Source organism: Dendropsophus ebraccatus, chromosome 8 (assembly GCF_027789765.1).
Source record: "Dendropsophus ebraccatus isolate aDenEbr1 chromosome 8, aDenEbr1.pat, whole genome shotgun sequence".
NCBI lineage: Eukaryota > Metazoa > Chordata > Amphibia > Anura > Hylidae > Dendropsophus > Dendropsophus ebraccatus.
Window position 1 is genome coordinate 56,358,182 of NC_091461.1, and position 17,387 is coordinate 56,375,568.

The 17,387-nt window shown below is 40.7% G+C and overlaps 2 protein-coding genes across 5 annotated transcripts in view; one reads left to right on the forward strand and one right to left on the reverse strand.

Moving 5' to 3' along the window:
• Nucleotides 1-4,944, forward strand: part of STOX1 (storkhead box 1) — a 36,188-nt gene extending 31,244 nt beyond the window's left edge. For both annotated transcript variants that reach the window (XM_069979116.1, XM_069979115.1), the window contains exons 3-4: nt 759-3,090; nt 4,260-4,944. In XM_069979116.1, the coding sequence (XP_069835217.1) occupies nt 759-3,090; nt 4,260-4,416 (2,489 nt within the window). In that variant the 3' untranslated portion in view covers nt 4,417-4,944. The remainder of the gene's footprint in view (nt 1-758; nt 3,091-4,259) is intronic.
• Nucleotides 4,945-8,722: 3,778 nt separating this feature from the next.
• The window catches only part of CCAR1 (cell division cycle and apoptosis regulator 1), a 47,391-nt gene continuing 38,726 nt past the window's right edge, over nt 8,723-17,387 (reverse strand). For 2 of the 3 annotated variants that reach the window (XM_069980435.1, XM_069980436.1), the window contains exons 18-25: nt 16,793-17,017; nt 16,289-16,397; nt 13,578-13,669; nt 12,858-13,004; nt 12,599-12,719; nt 12,290-12,475; nt 11,170-11,375; nt 8,723-9,115 (exon numbers count right to left, since the gene is read on the reverse strand). In XM_069980435.1, coding sequence (XP_069836536.1) covers nt 9,068-9,115; nt 11,170-11,375; nt 12,290-12,475; nt 12,599-12,719; nt 12,858-13,004; nt 13,578-13,669; nt 16,289-16,397; nt 16,793-17,017 — 1,134 coding nt within the window. In that variant the 3' untranslated portion in view covers nt 8,723-9,067. The remainder of the gene's footprint in view (nt 9,116-11,169; nt 11,376-12,289; nt 12,476-12,598; nt 12,720-12,857; nt 13,005-13,577; nt 13,670-16,288; nt 16,398-16,792; nt 17,018-17,387) is intronic. The other variant, XM_069980437.1, reaches the window with a different exon arrangement.

The window sequence follows — 17,387 nt, forward strand, 5'->3', positions numbered from 1 at the left end:
TGTGCGTCTAAAACGAGCCATGTAAGGTGGTGCCAGCTAGAAGAGACAAAAGTCCAAACTCTCAATAATGAAGGAAAAGTAGCTGCACTCTCTACTTAGTTGGTAATGAATTCCTTTATTCATAAAGACATATATAGACAAGGTGTGGACAATGTGCGGGCAGACGCCAGCAAGGTGGAAGTGACAGGCTGTTTCGCGCTACAAAGCGCTTCTACAGATCCAGAAGTGATATGGGCCCGTAGAAGTGCTCTGAAGCGCAAAACAGCCTGTCACACCTTGCTGCCATGTGCCCACACCTTGTCTGTATATGTCTTTGTAAATAAAGGAATCTGTTACAAACTTTATAATACATTGCATCGTGTAGTGCTGATCCTTAGTTGCATCCCATGTCATAGGTCAACAATGTGGTGATATTTTTGTAAGACAGCTGACCACTTGTTGATAGACTTATTCCTAACAATGTCACATAGCTCATATAATACAGGGGGACTGCACATTGCTTATGTAAAAAATACTTTACAAAGAATGCATAAGTACAGAGCAGATGCTATAGAGACACTGAACAAGCAGGACTGCTAGGGCTGAAGCCAGTCTGTGTCTAGTCTGTTTTTGTTTTTTTAACACATTAATTTGGAATTAGGATAATGTTGCTTAACCTTTTTTTTAGCTTGTATGTATATGTAAACTACTAAATTGTATTTAATGATGGTTATATATCTGTTATGCATAGTGGTATAACTGAATATTTGCTTTTACAGGTATAGCTACACCATCCCAGGAGATTCTGTATTCTACACTTGGAAAGCTTATCAAAGAAAGGAAAATATACCACACTGGAGAAGGCTACTTTATAGTGACCCCTCAGACTTACTTTATTACTCGGAAACCCGTGTCGCACAGTAAGTGTGGGGCAGCTGAGGACATTTCCACCTCTCCGCCAGCCATCACTTATCTTGTGAGCATGGAGAGCTGTGCGGACCTAACCAAAGCGAATGTTCCTTCAGTATCACACTGTAGGTCCTGCAGTTGCTTCTCTGAAAATTCCACCCATAATATATTGGGACAGCAGTCCATCAATGAGGGTAATGGAAAGGAACATAAGACTGTCAAAGATTCAAAGCCCTCTGTCCAAAACCAGGCAACATCTACATCCCGGGACCAGCACACGTGTAGTAAAAGTAAACCACAACATTCACGAAAAGAGAAAGAAAAGTGCAATAAGAAATTTGGAATCAGTCTCTTTTGGCGCAGTGTTGCCAAGAAAGAAAAATCCAAAAAGGAGTTTGTCAGCTTTACAGCTCAGTTTCCACCTGAGGAATGGCCCGTCCGGGATGAAGACAATATAGACAATATCCCCCGTGACCTAGAACATGAGATTATTAAACGCATTAACCCTGTTCTGACTGTGGACAACTTGATGAAACATACAATGATGATGCAGAAAGCTGAAGAACAGAAAAAGTATTTCAGTAAAGGGACCTCAACGGAAATATTAAAAAACAAAAATGCCTACAATCTTAGAGGAAGTAACAAGAAGAAAAACAATAGAATATCAAAGTACCATAAAAAAGTACAGTCAAACAAAGAAAAAAATAAGAAAGACATGTGTGCCCCAAGGGTGACCAGAGAGGTAGAAGTAGATGCGGCAAAGAAGTCACAGCAGCCACCTGCCATAATGGATGATATAAGGGTTCCAGATGTATTCACCGCGGGTAATGAATATAGCAACCAGCCGGAAGTTATGTACAAGAAGCAAATCTGTAATCCATTTGAGGGTATCTCTTACAGAGATAACATTAATATCAGTGGATGCAAACCTATAAAAGAGGTTAAGAAATGCAGACCTGGGAAGGACAGAAAAAATATGCCCCGGCCAAAGTCACTGGACTGCTCCGGCTTAAATGTGGAAGCTGGAACAAGACATCTTAAAGCTGAAAGACTTGAGGAGAAATATTGTGAGGATTTGTTCCATGATCAGATAGTGCCGATAAATGAAAAAGATGATTTAAGAGAATACCCTCCTAGTTACCCTCAGTGCAGTACTCTGCGGATAGATGATAAGTTCAAGCACATTAAAGAACACGGCTCTCCACTAGGATTACCAGATGGAGAAAGAAGTCCTCTTTTCAATGATGGTCAAACAAAGGTATTGGTACAGTTAGAAAGGACTTGGGAACATGAAGTAGGGAATCCTTACTCTGCTGTGTCGTATTGTAACAAGATGGCGTCAGTCAATGAATCATTACAACACGCGCAAACAAGTCTTTGTAGAAGTATCGGCTCCTCAAAAAGTTTTGGTAGATCCAATGTTGGTGCTTTAGAGAAAAATGAGTCTGAATCCCATGGTAGTTATTCAGCAAGTGAAACGAACAGTAAAGATGTACCAAAGTACACAGCATTTTCCAGTTCTCCGCCAAACAACGAGCTTGTTGAAGAAGGTGATCAGATATTTTATAAGAAGGAGGACAACGATGATGCCTCCAGCTCCTTCTACTTTGAAGGAGATACTGATGAACATATTGCAATGTGTCAAAACCTTGAAATATGCATGCAAAATAGGAACCTGGATATGCACAATCTGTATGATCTACACAAAGAGAACCACGCTGCATTAGAAACCTCTCCAAATCACTGGGACCCAAACAGGCCTGCAATACATCAGCAGTTTTCTTCATCCAGCCATTGTCAAAAAGAGTATACATCTTCAGTCATCTCTTCTGACAGCTCTCAGAGTTATACTAGGTCGGCTGTACACGTAAAGGGAAGTTCTTGTCAGCCATTGTCTCAGTACGTTCTCCACCATCAAGAAGTAGATGTCGATACTGCCGAATGTATTCAGCCTGAGCTTTGTGAAGGAAGTATATTCGATTACTGTAATTCTAGTGACTGTAACTCTGTGGCGGAGACTGTCCAGACATCCATTAAAGGAAGTGATGAGAAACATGTGAAGAACTCAGGGCAACCATCAGGAGATGGAAGGACTTGTTATGAGCACACCTTGAAGTTATTCAACACAAAGACTAGTCCATTGGAAGCTAACCAAAATGAAAACCATAGCACCACAGGAGACAGTGGAATTGAATCTCCAAGGTAAGATCAGAACCTGTTTCTCTGTTGTAATTTATTTCTTATAGTAAGGGCTGTGGAGTCGTGGAGTCGGAGTTGGAGCTAGTTTTGGCTGGAGCAACATTCTAATAGGACACTGGCCCTATTACATAAGGGTGGTCGGGCAATATATCAGTAATAGGACACTGGCCCTATTACATAAGGGTGGTCGGGCAATATATCAGTAATAGGACACTGGCCCTATTACATAAGGGTGGTCGGGCAATATATCAGTAATAGGACACTGGCCCTATTACATAAGGGTGGTTGGGCAATATATCAGTAATAGGACACTGGCCCTATTACATAAGGGTGGTCATGGAAAAGTTGTTGGTCACTATTTGGCAGTTTTTCTGAGCTGGAAGAGTCCATTGTGTAGGGGGAGATCTGTGCTGTTCTCTTCCTGGATGCTGGATGACTGTATATGAGCAGCAGTGTAATATGAAGATATCCTGTGTAATATAGAGGAGGAGGAGAGGACATAAGTAGTGTAGCAGTAACTTCTGTCTTCAGTGTGGTGTTTTCTCTCTGGGAGAAGATTGTGTGTCGGAGTCGGTCTCGATAAAATTCAGGAGTCGGAGACGGAGCTGCGACTTACCGACTCCACAGCCCTGCTTATAGTATCATTAAAACGTCACTGATTAATAATTAAAAAAAATCAGCAAACGTTCAGTTCAGGCAGTGGATGCTGAGACCCCTACCAGTCACTAGAATAAAGAGGAAGAAGTGCTTGGCTAAGCACTTTTCCCTTCACTGAATAAGATGGACTCATGTGCTTGATTTGCACTCCCCTCTTTATTTTTCTGCGGTTCACTGATTTCAGGATGTGCACCAGGACTATGATAGGCTAGAGCCCCTATTTGTTCTTCTTCTAGTACTTCTCCCAGTACTAGATCCAGCTTTTCCCAGCACCGAGGAAGGAGTGACATGGAGCAGCAGATTGCAGAGATAACAAAGTGCTTTTCTTTGTTGTTACTGTAAATTTGCTCATCTCTAATATGTTATGTATTTGTTTTTATGCTGTTCACCCTACAACTGAATTATAACACAGGGATAAATCTGATAAGTGGTTATGAGTAGATATTTTCTGGGGGGAAGAAATGTGAAATCTGTATCTTCTTACATTTGTCTTTTTTCTTTTCCCCCTCTCTTAGAACTCGCATAAGTCTGGCATCCAATAATTCAGTAATTTTTGAGAAACTAAAGAAAAGGACATTTCTGCAGAACCTGGAAGTCAGTGTTGGGAACAAGAATGAAGGACTGCTAACGTCTAGCTCCCTAATGCAATTGACCCCTGCTATGAATGTATAGATTAGATACACAACTATTACTGCTTGTAGTTTTCATCTTCCTAACAGTCAGTTGTGGACAAAAAGGACTGCATCCAGAGAGGTTTATATGTATGGTAACAAGCGACTCAGTTTCTGAAGTATTTTTTCATGACGCCTATAAAAACTACCTATGTTATATCCTTTAATCTACTGCAAAACTAATAATGGCTGCTGGGGGCAGTGCACACAACTGAGGCCAGGGATGTGTAGCTAACCTGCTTCTGCTAACTGCTAAATGTCTTCTAAATGAGGTTCTGTTTACATCAGTGTTGTGATTTTTTTTTTTTTTTTTTTTAGACAACTGAACTTACTGTAGGGTTAGCAGAGCTCTGCTTTGTCCATCATTTTGACAAGAGGGCTCTACAAGCTATTGTGGAGACAACAAAGACGTGAACAAAACTTAAATGATAAGAGATGGTCTAAATGTTAGATCCTCTGGAAGATACCTCCCAGTTGTGCCTTTATACAGTGAATCTGCTGCTGGAAGGTTTGTTTGTTAAAAAAAAAAAAAAAAAAAAAAGGGAGCAACATTATTTGGTTTATTTTAGTGTTCTATTATAGTCACAAAACTCTGACACCCATGCAGTACATAAGCTAAAAAGAGACTGTATTACAGCTGTCTGAGAGCAGCATTTCCTTGACTATATTGCTGTGGGCAGAACCATAGGTGATTTATTTTTTTTAAAGAAATGAACAAACAGTAAGTTAATGTTTGCATGAACCCAAAGACTCGCCATTTCAGTCCCACTGCCTGGAGAAGCTAGGGCTGCATCAATCTTCTCCAGCTACCGGGAGCCAAAACACAGAGCATTCTGGGTTTCACAAACCCAGACTTATTGTAGTTTGCTCCTCTCTAGTTATACTCCAAAGTGCCTTTATCCTGATTTCATAGTGGTCGATGACAAAATCCAAAAGCTACTGCCACTTTCTAACAATTTTTTTTTTTTTAACTATAAGAAATGTCATTCAGCTTCCATCTGGTGATTCCAAAGATCAATGACTTTAAACATGAAAATTCTCTATTTATATTTTTAATAATGTGATATAAATTCAGACTGAATTCTTAGGTTTCCAGTTTGAACTTCATGTAAATTGTATGTAAATCTGTATATTTTTTGTAATACCATCTGTAACAATCTGTATTGTTACTGCGGCAACAGTGACTGAAAGATTAAAGGAACACAAAATACTTATTTCTTTGTCCCAAAATTAGGTGCTAATTATTTTCTTCTAGATATTAAGCGCCCCCTAGTGGTGGCTGCGGGCAGTCGGCATGTTTATAAATCTGTGTATAGCAAATCTCCTTTAGGGTACAAACACACACACACCGTATACGCAGCGTATTTACTGCTGCGATACGCAGCAGATTAGATCTAAATAACTGAACACACTGCTGCATATATGGTTTTTGTGTTTGTACCCTTAAGACATTTAAAGGGGTTATGCAGGCTTAGAAACACATGATCATTTTTTTCTCAGAACCAGTACCACTCTATTCCTCAGTTGGCTTTGGGTTTTGCAGTTTAGTTCCACTGAAGTGAGGGTCCTATTAGACCAAGTAATTTTTTATTCACAAATGAAGTCGTTCACCAAAACACAGAAAATGCTAGATGTTAGTTACAAGTGTTCCTTTTGCTGGGATCAGAAGGAGTAAACTATGTGTACATACACAGAACATTAGAGAATAAATATTAGGTGAACAATTAACAAGGATTTTAGGGTCAGCTCAAAAGATGCAATAAACGACACAAAAGGATTTTTCGATCATTGCCTGCATACGCACAGAATGGATATTGTGGTTATTGTTTAAATTCAAATAACGATTTTTCACATGATAATTGTCCCGTGTAATAGGGCCCTTAATGGGGCTGAATTGTAATACCATTGAGGACAGGGGTGGTGCTGTTTTTGCCAGAAAGTAGCTGTGCCTTCTAATCCTAGATAACCCTTTAAGGGTTTCCTTTGTGTCTTTCCCTCCAGACTTTACAGATGTAGTATTTAAAGGGCACTCCAGATAAAAATTTCTAACAAAAAAACACCTTATACTTACACTCGTTCATTCCCTCACCTTCATCTCCAGCTATAGCAACTGCACTTCTTTGTGGCTGAGTGGGAAGGTCTTTGCGTGACACAGGCTAAAACCCCCCCCAAAAACTGTAGTACAGCAGGTGATCAACACTGAGATAGCAAGGTGTTTGAGTATAGGGTTTGTTTGTTTGTTTTTTATTTATCTGTGCCAAGTTAGGAAGAATGTTTTCCGAATACCCCTTTAAATCTTGCCTGGTAAGTTTAGAGGGAATCTGCCAGCCCCACCTGAGGTGCTGACAGTGTGCTGTAGTTGGCAGTCCCCTTGTGAGCAATCTCGCACCTTCTACTGTAATGAAAAGTCAAAGAGGAGTGGTGCCTCACCACTCCTCCGTCCTCCCTCTTCTTCATGAATAATCAATGCTGCCCGGCCTCTTGCTTGCTCATGCTGTCTGTGTCTCCACCAACAGAGGACTGATCTGCAATCAGATAGGGGTAAATCACCGTCTAGAGACCACTGACAGGTTTTTCATTAGTTTGCATCCCCTTATGAAAGTGAAATAGTTTTATTATTGTATCATTTTAAAAGTGCAATGAATTCCCAGTCAGGTCCAAATTAGTTTAGCTTTTTAATACAATGATGGGAAAAATACAAAAAAAAAAATTCTTTGCACTTTCAAAAAAATGATACAATAATAAGAAAAACAATAAAGACCTATATTTCATTTCCATCAGGGCATTTGAACCAAAGAAAGAACACCTGGATGTCTCTAGACAGGCGAGTTACCCCTAGCCCAAAGCTCCAATAGCTCCAAAGCTCCAATACATTTCATCTATATCTGAATGTTTCTTTCAGACAAACTGCCTACAGAGGACTGATCTGCTGTCAGAGACACTGGCTAAAGCTGGGTGAGCAGCAGGCCAGGCAGCATTGATTATTCATGAAGAAGAGGGGTGGAGGAAGAAGAAGTGGTGAGGTGTGCTAGAGTGCAGCACAAATGCTGAGCCACTACTCCTGTTTGACTCTTCATCACAATAAGAGACCTGAGATTGTGCATAATCCACTGCATGAACAAATTACCAAAAAGGTACCATGCTCACTCGGGGACTGCAAATTACTGTCAGCACCTCGGGGTAGGGCCTGGGTGCTGACAGTTTCCATTTAATGTTGTATTCACACTATTAAAAAAGATAAGTAGCAGATCATTGGGGTACAAACTTAGGGCCCTATTCCACGGAGCAATAATCGCTGTCATTGGCTGATCGTTGATATAGGTCCAGACCCATATTTGTCGGGCGCAGACAGAACACCGTTACGTGGTATAGGGGTGCGCGGCCGGCGACTGACGATATACATTACCTATTCATGGTGCAGAGCTCCTCTTCCCCTGCTTCTTCCCGACGCGCGTGCTCCTCCAGCGTCAGGGCGACCTGTGTCAGCTGACAGGCCGCTCAGCCAATCACAGGCCGCGGCGGTCCCGGACAGTGATTGGCTGAGCGGCTTGTCAGCTGACACAGGCCACTTTGAAGCTGGAGGAGCGTGCGGGACCCGGGAAGAAGCAGGAGAAGAGGAGCCCTGCACCATGAATAGGTATGTATACTAGTTAAGCAAGAGCTGCAAGGACATCGGTAACTATGTCCTTGCAGCCCTTGTTTAACGATAATCAGGGCCGAGGAATAGGCCCAGTAAACGAGCGCCGATATGCTAGATCAGCGCTCGTTTATCGGGCCCCATCGGTCCGTGGAATACCACCCTTAGACTCCCACTGATCCCGAGAATGGAGAACTGCCCTCTGAATGAAGCGGCAGCACAACTGTATGGTCAGCACTCCATGGATTCTCTATAGGACTTCTGAATTATCCTGAGGGTGGAGCTCTCAGAAGTCAGACCATTACTGGTCTGCAAGTCTTTCTATGGATAGGAGATGAGGTCTTTGCATGGACTCATTGTATGGGGTTAATGTACATGAATGTGGTTTCTGCAAAGATAAAGATAGGTTATCCTCATAAGCAAACACCTTAAAATGACACATGGTGATAGAGTTTATGGAGTTTATAGTCTGCATGTATGTGCAGAGTGAGAAGTCATACCTTGGTTTTGTTTTTTAAGTGGCATTTTACTGGCCTTTACGGACACTGCTTTCTGCATACAGAAGAAACCATTTGTCCGAGCGATTCTTTACATACCTGGTTATTGCTTGCAGGGGAATTTTCAACCTTTACACAGACATTAAAAGACCAAATAAAAATTAACTGCACTCTTTCCCCAATCTTAGATTCTTTTTAATATGTACATAAAAAGTGGAAGGGTTAACAAAAGGAAAAATATATAGAGGATCAATTTTATTACACAGTCTATTGTGTTATTTTGCTAACATTTAGCATATCCTAAACTGTTCCAAAATATGTATATTTTGCTTTTATCCTGTGCACCGCAGGCAACAATGTAGGAGGTGGCTCATCACACGTTCATAAAACTATATACAACTCATCTCCATTAAATATCAAGTAAAACTACATCCCACCTCTCTTCACTCCAAACCCCAGATTTGTAATACAATATTTAACATTATTCTTCTCTCTCCAAGGCTGGAGGGAACGATACATCAAAAGCTGGCTCCATTCTCCTTCTGATCTTCAGAGGTTGCTGGATTCTGTGAATATGAGAAACATTTAAAGGGGTAGAACATGGTGATCATACACAGAAGAAAATAATCCATAATAGTCTGGAGGTGGTCACATGTGTGGTGATAGCGGGGCTGTTCCTTGCAGCTGTGTTCAGGTGCCATAAAAACAGCTCCACGTGCCAATCAGCCATAACATCATGGCCGACATGCTCAACAATTATCTTTCTACCATGTCACCTGAAGCAAGATATATATGTTAACAAGTGAAAAGCCAGATCTTAAAATTGATGTGTTGAAAAAGGAAAGTAGGGGGCCAGTGAACAATCCAAAGAATAGCCATCTCCAAACAAGAGGTCTTGTGGGGTGTTTTCAGTGTGCAGTGATTGGTACCTGCCAAAAGTAGTTAAATGAAAAACAGGGTACACTATGAAAGAATATCAGTGGCTGAAGAAGTTGGATGCATCTAGGGCTCTAAGACCCCCTAGGGCTGCATCCAACTTCCTCAGCCAATAGTATTCAAATCCCGAACAATTGGACTCAAGTTGCGCTATCTCATTTTCCCACATCTTGCGGGGCTGGGTCACTAAATCATGGCGGGTATATGCCAGGTCGTAGTTTTTGGGGCAATTAACATAACGTAGTCACGGCCAGGGAGAATTTCACAGGACATGTAAATAAGGCCTTAAAACACACAGCGACATCTACAGATTATAAAAAAGTGACACACAACAACAAACGTAAGACGACTCTGAAGGTGGTTACCAATGCATTTCATATAGCATAAAGACAGTAAGTCTGAAGACTGTGCAGCATTGACTGGTTGTTCCAGTTTACAAGCCACAATACACAATGCATTCAGTTGTCACACCCTTTCACTTTTTACACATTTTATTTTGTGGCTTTGTGCTAGACTAATTAAAAATAGAAGTTTTCCCCTATCTTTCTGCATGCAATACCCCTAAAATGACAAAGTAAAAAAAACAGAAATTTTATTAAAGTAGTCAAACCATTTTTATGGGGCATTGCTCTTGATCATCTTTAAAATGTGTATACACTTTTGGTAAATTCAGCTAATTGGACATGATTTGGAAAGACACAGCCCTGTCTATATAAGGTCTCATAGCTGACAATGTAATCCAGATCACACACCAAACAAAAAGGGGGACATAACCAACTGTAGAGCTCTCCTGCCACAATGAATGTTCCCAAAACCACAGTGGTCTCCATAATTGCTATATGGAAGAAGTTTGGAACAACCAGACAACATAGCACCGAGCAGCTCAGTGACAACTCTGTGAATGTCCCTAAAGGGTTATTCCGGCCCATTTTACTTTCTGAGCAGCTCTTCCGCTGGAATTGTAATGGCACAAAGGCGTTCCAGCGCCATCGTGACACCACACTTCCAGCGGCAGAGCTGCTCAGGAAGTAAGATGGGTTGAAGTACCCCCCAGCTAGAGCCCTGACCTGAAGCCAATCTCTGGAGAGACCTGACAGAGCTTGACAGGATTAGCAGAGAAGAATGGAAGAAAATCCCCAAGGCTGCAAAAGGTGATTTCAACTAAATACTTATTTTTTTTAACAGTAGGAAATGGCATTAAAACATCAAGACTATCATATTAGTAAAATTCTTTTTCTAGGGGCAGTAACAACTGTAGCCATATCATATCTCTCTCTCTTTTTTTTTTTTCAGAATATTTTTTAAACGTTTGTTGCCCAGAGGGAAGGGGGGCTAATTTCTCATTGAGCTCACTTATATTTTTGTTTCACAAAATAAATGAAGCGGCGACCACTGGCAGGAAATGTATTAGGCCATACTCCTGACAGGTTGCCGCTTGGCTGGTGGGGGGAGCCCTAGATGCAATGGTCACTGGGATAGCTGATAACTCTCATCCCAGCTGTGCTATGTACTACAGACAGCACCCACACCATCAACTGAACATTACATCTAACCAGCAATATTAGTGTATCTATTGGCAGGAAGTGGAGTTAATGACAAAATATAATATATGCCCTAATTTAATAAGTTTATTCACAACCAGATTATATTAAAACAAAGCTATACAGTAGCACATATTGTATACCTTGTTGAGAACACTCTGGATCCCCTCCATGGTGGCGGACAGGTCTTTCAGGGTCTTGTTTAATTGGTCCTCATACTGGCAGTTTGTCTCTTCCAGAGCTTTTAGACTCTCGCGTAAGCAGGTGAGATCACATTTTGTATCTTTCAACTCTCCAGACAAACTTTTATTAGAGGCTTCTAGCTGGGAAATTGACTTTTCATCTTCCTCTGCAACAAAAGATTTTTTTTTTTCACAGAAAGAAGAAAACGAATGGGTTTACAGAACGACAAACAAGTTATCTACAAAAAGCAGTTTTGAAGCTTGTAATGCTTACAAACCAGGCTCTGCTACTAATACAGACATAGCTGGGTCTTACTGCTTATTGTGCAGGGATCAAACTGAATTACACCTATACATAAAAATCCACTTACGCAAGTGCAGACATAGCAAAAAGATAAAGCAATGCCGACATGGTTATCTGGCACAACATACGGTGACGTAATAGTGTCAGGTTACCAACCATTTTATGTAAAACTATACACAAAGCATTGATAATATAATATATTGCTCTGTGTTCATCTGAATTAAGAATTTCATTTAAAAGGGAAAGTATCAAAACTAGATATTGGTAGGTATTCCCGTAGGTATTACGGGAGCAGCCATCTTCACAGCATTGCTGTTAACAGCATGTAAAGATTTGCTTTGCTGCAACCACATAGACCAAAGGAACCCAAAACTTACTTATGCTCTGTCATCTCTATAGGGAACACTGTGCAAAACAGAGCAGGAGAGGAGGAGTGACCATTACTATTAGCTGTGTTGCTCCTGTTATTCATATATAGTGGATAGCTTTCCTTATAACTGTCTCTGTGATAAGATGACAGCTGAAAAGTGATACAGAACAGGAAGTGCTAGCGACTTAAGGGCACTGTCATATTGGAAAACGTCTGACAGGACATGTTAGAAGATTTTTATCTCACTGCCGAGACCCCCTTGATCAGCAGAATAGGCCGAGAGAAGCGCATAGTAGTGCATTTCACTCCCTGGCTCAGAGCTATTTCCGTTCAGTGGCTCCATTATAAAAGTTTATAAATATATGGCTCCACAACTTTCCATTTGCCTTTTTACAGCCGTCTAATACCTGTTTTGGACTGAAGAGTCTGAAGCCTCTGTTCTAACTCTGCTCTAGCCTTTTCACTCTTCTCCAATTTCTGCAAAAGACTTCCAATATCAACCATAGCACCTTTGTAGACAATAAGGCCACTTTTCTCTTCCACTGCAGACACTCCAGATCTTGCAGTTTTTGATGGCAAGAGCAATCGATTTCCTGGACAAAAAGTATAACAAATAAGCGTTAGCTAGTAAGAGCTATGTAAAAAGAAAGAACAAAAAAAAAAAAAAAACTAGAAAGAATAAATCTATTTAATGAAAGAAGGTGCATGAGCAGTACCTAGAATATCCTCCTGGACAGACTCAAGCTCCTCGTGGCTTCCATCATCTGTACAAGTGTCGGTCAGTTTGCGGTAGTAGCAGGATTCCTTCAGCAATACTTTACTAAAGAGTTTTTTCACCTGTTGGAAAAACATTTGAGAATCATTCATTTGTACGGTGGTCTGTCCCATAATGGGTGTTCGCAGTGTCAGGAGCTCAGTGACCTGCCACTTGGAGACCTCCAATGTTTTTCGGTATAGCAGACAAAGATCAGGTACCTGAGCCCTAGAGAGATGCAGTCCCAGTGTGTAGATGATTTCTTCTAAATCCTTCTCCAATAAGTAGCCACAATGGCTTTGATCAAAATATACAAATGCCATGAGAAGATCTTTATTTACGGTGATCATCTGCTTCTTCTCTTTCTCCTAAAGAACACAAAGATGACAAACTGAGTGAGTGTACAACAAGTTATGGAGGACAGTGAAAATTTAGAGGTCTCTGCAGGACAGAGAAGCTCCTGGTAAGCACGCTTCATTTGACAGCAAAGAAAATCAGTTTGCTCATAAACTTATGAAATACGCCTGCAATGAGTCTGCAAGCAAAACGCGTTGTAAAAGGTATATGCACAATAACTTGAATGGTTAACACTCTAGCTAGTTGTGAGAAAAAAAATTAGGTCTTAGTAGCCAAGAGGTTATGTACTACAGTATTGCAATTTAACATGCAGTAAGCACAAGGCACACCCAAAACTAAGAGCATAGAAAAGTTATTCATTTTAGTCACTGTACGCTTCTTATGGGTAATATTCAGGTGATCTGGTACAGACACCGTATGGCATGTCCTCACCAAATTGTCAGCCACAATGCATCACACTCCTTTGAGTTTACCAGGTGGTACAGAAAAGTTATTGTTGCTTTAGTTCATAGCAGTGAAAAAAGCAACTAAAAAGATACCACAGATACAATATCCACTGTATTATCCCAGTCAGCAAAACATACCTTATCCTTTGTCCACTCCTTGCTGTACCTGCTGTCCCTCTTGTCATCACGCTTCTCTTTGTTGCTTGAGTCATCGTCTTCATCATCTCGATCTAAATAGAATAAACAAATCAGTTCATCTGCATGACATACTTAAAAAGTTAGCCATTAATTTGGAGGCCGACTACCCACTCAGCGCAGTAAGTGACTGTAGAGATGTCCTGCCTTAGAGTAGTATCATAGTAGTAGTATGGTGCGACTTTTCGGCGGTCCAGATTCTATCAAACGATCAACAATTTCTTGTCTGCTATAAAGGTCCATTTACACAGAAAGATTATCTGATAGATTATCTGCCAAAGCCAGAAACAGACTATAAACAGAGAACAGGTCATAAAGGAAAGCCTGAGATTTTTCCTCTTTTCAAATCCATTCCTGGCTTTCGTTTTAAATCTTTGACAGATAATATGTAAAATAATCTTCCTGTGTAAGTGGACCCTTACACAAAACAATTACACAAAATGAATCGTTTAAATCCGAACGAGCTAACGATTTTACAATCGATAATCATCCCGTGTAATACGGGCCTTAGTCACGAACTGAATGAGTGTCCATTTCTGAGCTGCGCCATGACTTCACAGAACTAAGAGCTATAGGACAATGGAGGTTGAAAGTGAGCAGTAAGGTGGGGGGAGGAGGATGGGCAAGTTTCACTTCTCTATTATGCCCCCTGCCTGCCCTGGTTTTTCACATTTACCCAGAGTTCTCCTTCAAGTGTTTATTACAATAAATATAAGGCAAACAGACCAGCCAAAGATGACACTGTTGCTGCTGGTTAAAGTGATAAATGAATGATCTGTTTCCCATATGGCTCTACTAGGCATTGCTTCCACCTAGCCAGAATCCTGCTCCACACTCCACGAACCAGCTGTCTGTGGATGGATACTTGGCTTTGGTATTTTCCTAGTCATATAATCAGACTCGTACTTGGGTTGGATATTAACTGAAAGGACCACTTAATATGGTGGTTTTGGTGGTCTCCATACACGAGCCACCCCTTAGCTAGTTCCTTCCCTGGAGAGATATCTGGCTAGTCCCATTTTTTGAGACTCCTAACTTTGCATAATAAATATACAGTATGTGGACAAACGTTATTTCACATTTGACATGATCTTGAACTAAAGTACACATTTTATGTAGGTTTTACTTATTGAGGCCCTATCCTCTAGCTTCTCACTTTAGTATATATAGCAAACCGATTTAAGACAGTTACTAAAAAATGCATTTAAAAATAGATTTCTGCACATGTGGGCTTTTTAAAGGAGAAGTCCAGCAAAATTTTTTATTAAAGTATTGTATTGCCCTCTAAAAATCACCAATATACACTTATTATAGGAAATGCACATACAGTGCTTTTTTCCCTGCACTTACTACTGCATCAAGGCTTCACTTCCTTGATAACATGGTGATGTAACGACCTGACTCCTAGAGCTGTGCTGGAGAGGATGATGGCAGGGGGATGCTCAGTGTCCCTCCAGTGCCCTGTGTCCCTCTGCCATCATCCTCTCCAGCAGCCACAGCCCGCACAGCTCTGGGAGTCGGGTCGTGACGTCACCATGTTATCCAGTAAGTGAAGCCTTGATGCAGTAGTAAGTGCAGGGAAAAAAAGCACTTTATGTGCATTTCCTGTAATAAGTGTATATTGGTAATTTGTATAACTTTTGGGGGGCAATACAATACTTTAATAAAAGTTTTTGTCAGACTTCTCCCTTAAAGATGTGGTCTTTTTAAAAAGTTTCACTGTACAGTGAAACCTTGGGCTACAAGTAACCTGGTTTGAGTTTTGCAAGACAAGCTAACAGTTTAAAAAAATGAATGAATTGAAAAAATGAGTAAGATTTCTAATTACGAGCACCCGTGTCCCCATCCTGATACTGTGCTGGGCAGAAAGCCCTCTCCTTTTAACTTATTGCTATCTGATCACCTCTACTGGTGATCCGATGCCTTCAAGCTGTCCTCCAGTGCCTATCCGCACCAACACTGCTTTCCTCTGACCCCTGAATTATCCCCTTAACAAATGAGCTGCTTCAGACAGCAGGCACTAAGTACCAGCAGGTACCAGCACCAGCAGGTTTGCAGCCACCTGGGGAGTTGTGTGTGGAGGGAGAGTTAACAGACTAACCCTTTTTTTTTTTACTGATGAAGTCTTATTTATACAGAACACCTTACCTACCTTATTTTTGAGTTGTGGAAATACAAGTGATTTGGACTACAAGCACATTCCCAGGACGAATTATGCTTGCAATCCGAAGTTTTCACTTGTCTTGCCCATGGAAAAACAATACTACAGCACCATTTGGTAGAACTTTGCATTATGTCATTCCTCTATTATTGCTACAGTAAATAACTGAATACAACTGGTCATTATAATTTCCATTGTCAACAGGGTCTCTTTACACAGCTCAGAATTCTAAGAAAAGATTTTCCAGAATTAAAATTATTTACAAGACCTTGATCATGACAATAGTAATATATTTTACATTTTGTTGCAGGCTCATGGAAGAACACTAGGGCAAAAGAAAATTAGAGGTGCTGAGCACAGTAATGAACAGATCACTGTCTATTCTGCCCAACAAAAACGACAAATGGAAACTACCTGGCAGCAAAGAGCAACGTCTATTTCTTTAGGCTATTTACAATAAAAGAAAAGGCCTTAGCCATCCTTTTAATCTGACCCTCATAGTCACCATCATCCTCTTCTGCTCCTATGGGCTCATAATCTTCTTGGTTATCATCATCTATTTCTTCATCATCACGGTAATCTTCTCTTTTCCGGTCCTCCTTCTACAAAAACAACCATGTAGGAAGGATCAGTGATAAATTTAGTCGCTGGGGGAATCACCTGCTAAGAAACCACTATTCACAAAGGTTGAATGGAGAAGCAGTTGCAAGTGTGCACAACCACTCCATTCACTACCTTTGGGACTGAAGAAGACAACAACTATCTCTGCCAGTCCCTTATACAGTGTGTGGAGCTGTAGTGCATTTGCAAGACCACAGGTCCCACAGTCCCCCGTACTCTGCTTGCAGACTCTTCATATACATATTCAAAGACATCTTCTATGATCAGTTTCCTTTATTTGTTCCCAAAGACAACATTAAGTTGATATATATGATCTTCTTGGCCCCTTGTCTACTTACACAGGAGATAAAATATTACATACAGTGCTATAAGGTACCTTTCTTTCATCTCTTTCTTCTGATCGAACTTTCTCATCCGAAGATTTTCTTCGTTTGGTTTTTGGTTCATCATCATCTTCATCTTTCTTTTCTTTTTTCTCTTCCTTTTTAATCTTCTTTTCTTTTTTCTCATCCCGCTCCGGGAGAGCTAAAAGCTCTTTGTATATGCGAACTCCAAAGTCTCTCTGAAGCATTTCATTGAACAGCTCAGCAAATAGTGACACCTGATAACAAATATAAAATTTTGCATAAATAAGAAAATGTGCACCTCTAGGATCCCAATGACCCTAATGAGGAGGCCACCACACTGACACCACGGCAGGGCCCTGTAGCACAATTGCAATCAGGTAAACGTGGACAATTGCAGGCCCTTGTGCAGCCAGGTGTGATGCTGTGCACCCTTTATCCTCAGCAGTGGTGGGGGTCCAGCGGACAATTCCACACCAAACACAAAATGATAACATATCCTAGTGATAAATGCCATCCATCCTTTTAAAAGTTTAAAATAACCCACCACTTACATTTATTTTATTAAAACTAAATTCAGTAATTTTTTTGTTTAATCTACACAAAGTTAGGTAGAACTTGGCTTGT